The sequence below is a fragment of the Sinocyclocheilus anshuiensis genome, unplaced genomic scaffold (assembly GCF_001515605.1).
Source record: "Sinocyclocheilus anshuiensis isolate Anshui unplaced genomic scaffold, SAMN03320099.WGS_v1.1 scaffold2216, whole genome shotgun sequence".
NCBI lineage: Eukaryota > Metazoa > Chordata > Actinopteri > Cypriniformes > Cyprinidae > Sinocyclocheilus > Sinocyclocheilus anshuiensis.
In genome coordinates, this window is record NW_015545525.1 from 379,666 (window position 1) to 381,461 (window position 1,796).

Sequence of the window (1,796 nt, forward strand, 5' to 3'; positions counted from 1 at the left end):
TGTGTGAGTGAGTGAGTGAGTGTGTGTGTGAGTGTGTGTGTGTGTGTGTGTGTGTGTGTGAGAGAGAGAGTGATTCTGTGTGTGTTCTGACCGTGTGTTGTGTGCTGGTGCTGTGGGTCAGCTGGCAGCGCTGCAGTGTTGTGCCTGTGTTCTCCAGCAGAGGGCAGATCTCAGCATCAGGAAACAACCAGTGGAGAACCGTCTCTTTGGGACTGGACGAGAAACTCCTGACACACACACGAGCATCAAACACACACAACATACAGATGCTAATGATCATATAATAACCCGAATGCTGCTGGTTACCAGAGCAGGGTGAAGTTGGCAGGTGTTGCTGTGAGTGTGTCCGGCTGTGAAAACTGCTCCAGATGAGACACACGGCGAGACAGAGACTCTCCGCCCTGAAACACACACACACACACACACACACACACACGTTAACCTCCATCATGACACAGTGTGTGTGAGTGTGTGTGCATGTCTGTACCTTGAGCAGCAGTGGCTGTGTGTGTTTTTCGATCCCCGCAGACGCTCTCAGCTCTAGCACCGCTGTCACGTCTGCGCAGGCCGAGCAGTTCCCCTGCGGCATCTGCAGCGCGCCAGACACCCACCACTCGTGAAAACCTGCACACACACGCGCGTGTGTTGAGATGTACACGCACTGAGAGCGAGTGCAGAGTGCGGAGCGTCTGATGGCGTCTCACCGTGCAGCTTGTATTTCTGGGTGATGGGCAGCGCTAGCAGACGCGCGTGACTGAGAGGAGAAGAGCTGTTGTGTCCCGCCGCGCTCGAGGAGTCCAGCAGCGGCACACTGTGAGGATACGTGAACACCAGCACCACCATCAGCAGAACACCCACCGCCAGCACCAGCTGCACACACACACACACACACATCTGTCACACACTCACAACACACACACATCTGTCACACACTCACAACACACACACACACACATCTGTCACACACTCACAACACACACACACACATCTGTCTCACACTCATAATTCAATATAATATAATATATATTATAAAAAGCTGTATATAAAATATATAACAATGTATAAAAATTATATGTAAATTATTTTACAAAAATTTATATTTTATATTATATGTAAAAATATAATAAAATATTTTTTATAATATATTTGTATTCGGTTACATGCAAGAACATTTAAAATACTTTTTAATAATTCATTTTTATTTGAGTTTTTTTTGTGTGTGTTTAAGTGTGTGTTGTGAGTGTGTGTTGTGAGTGTGTGTGTGTGTGTGTGTGTTGTGAGTGTGAGCATGAGTGTTGTGTGTGTGTTGTGAGTGTGTGAGAGGTGTGTGTGTGTGTTGGGTCACACAGAGACACAGACACACACTCACACAGAGACACAGACACACACAGACACGCACTCACACAGAGACACAGACAGACACAGACACACACTCACAGAGAGACACAGACAGACACACACACACACACACACAGACAGACACAGAGACACAGACACACACTCACACAGAGACACAGACAGACACAGAGAGACACAGACAGACACACTCAGAGACACAGACAGACACAGAGACACGGACAGACACTCACACAGAGACACAGACACAGAGACACACTCACACAGAGACACAGACAGACACTCAAGAGAGACAGACACACAGAGACACACTCACACAGAGACACAGACACACACTCACACAGAGACACAGACAGACACAGAGACACACAGACACAGACACACACTCACACACAGACACAGACACACTCACTCACACACACACACACACACACCCACAC

General features: G+C 47.9%; 1 protein-coding gene across 4 annotated transcripts in view; it reads right to left on the reverse strand.

Moving 5' to 3' along the window:
* Positions 1–1,796, reverse strand: part of LOC107698307 (bombesin receptor-activated protein C6orf89 homolog) — a 7,063-nt gene that overhangs the window by 2,805 nt on the left and 2,462 nt on the right. For all 4 annotated transcript variants that reach the window (XR_001635334.1, XR_001635333.1, XM_016499264.1 and 1 more), the window contains exons 3-6: positions 705–870; positions 488–624; positions 307–401; positions 92–227 (exon numbers count right to left, since the gene is read on the reverse strand). Coding sequence is in view for 2 of the 4 variants with exons in the window: in XM_016499264.1 (XP_016354750.1) it covers positions 92–227; positions 307–401; positions 488–624; positions 705–870 (534 nt within the window). In the remaining 2 variants the exon portion in view is untranslated. The remainder of the gene's footprint in view (positions 1–91; positions 228–306; positions 402–487; positions 625–704; positions 871–1,796) is intronic.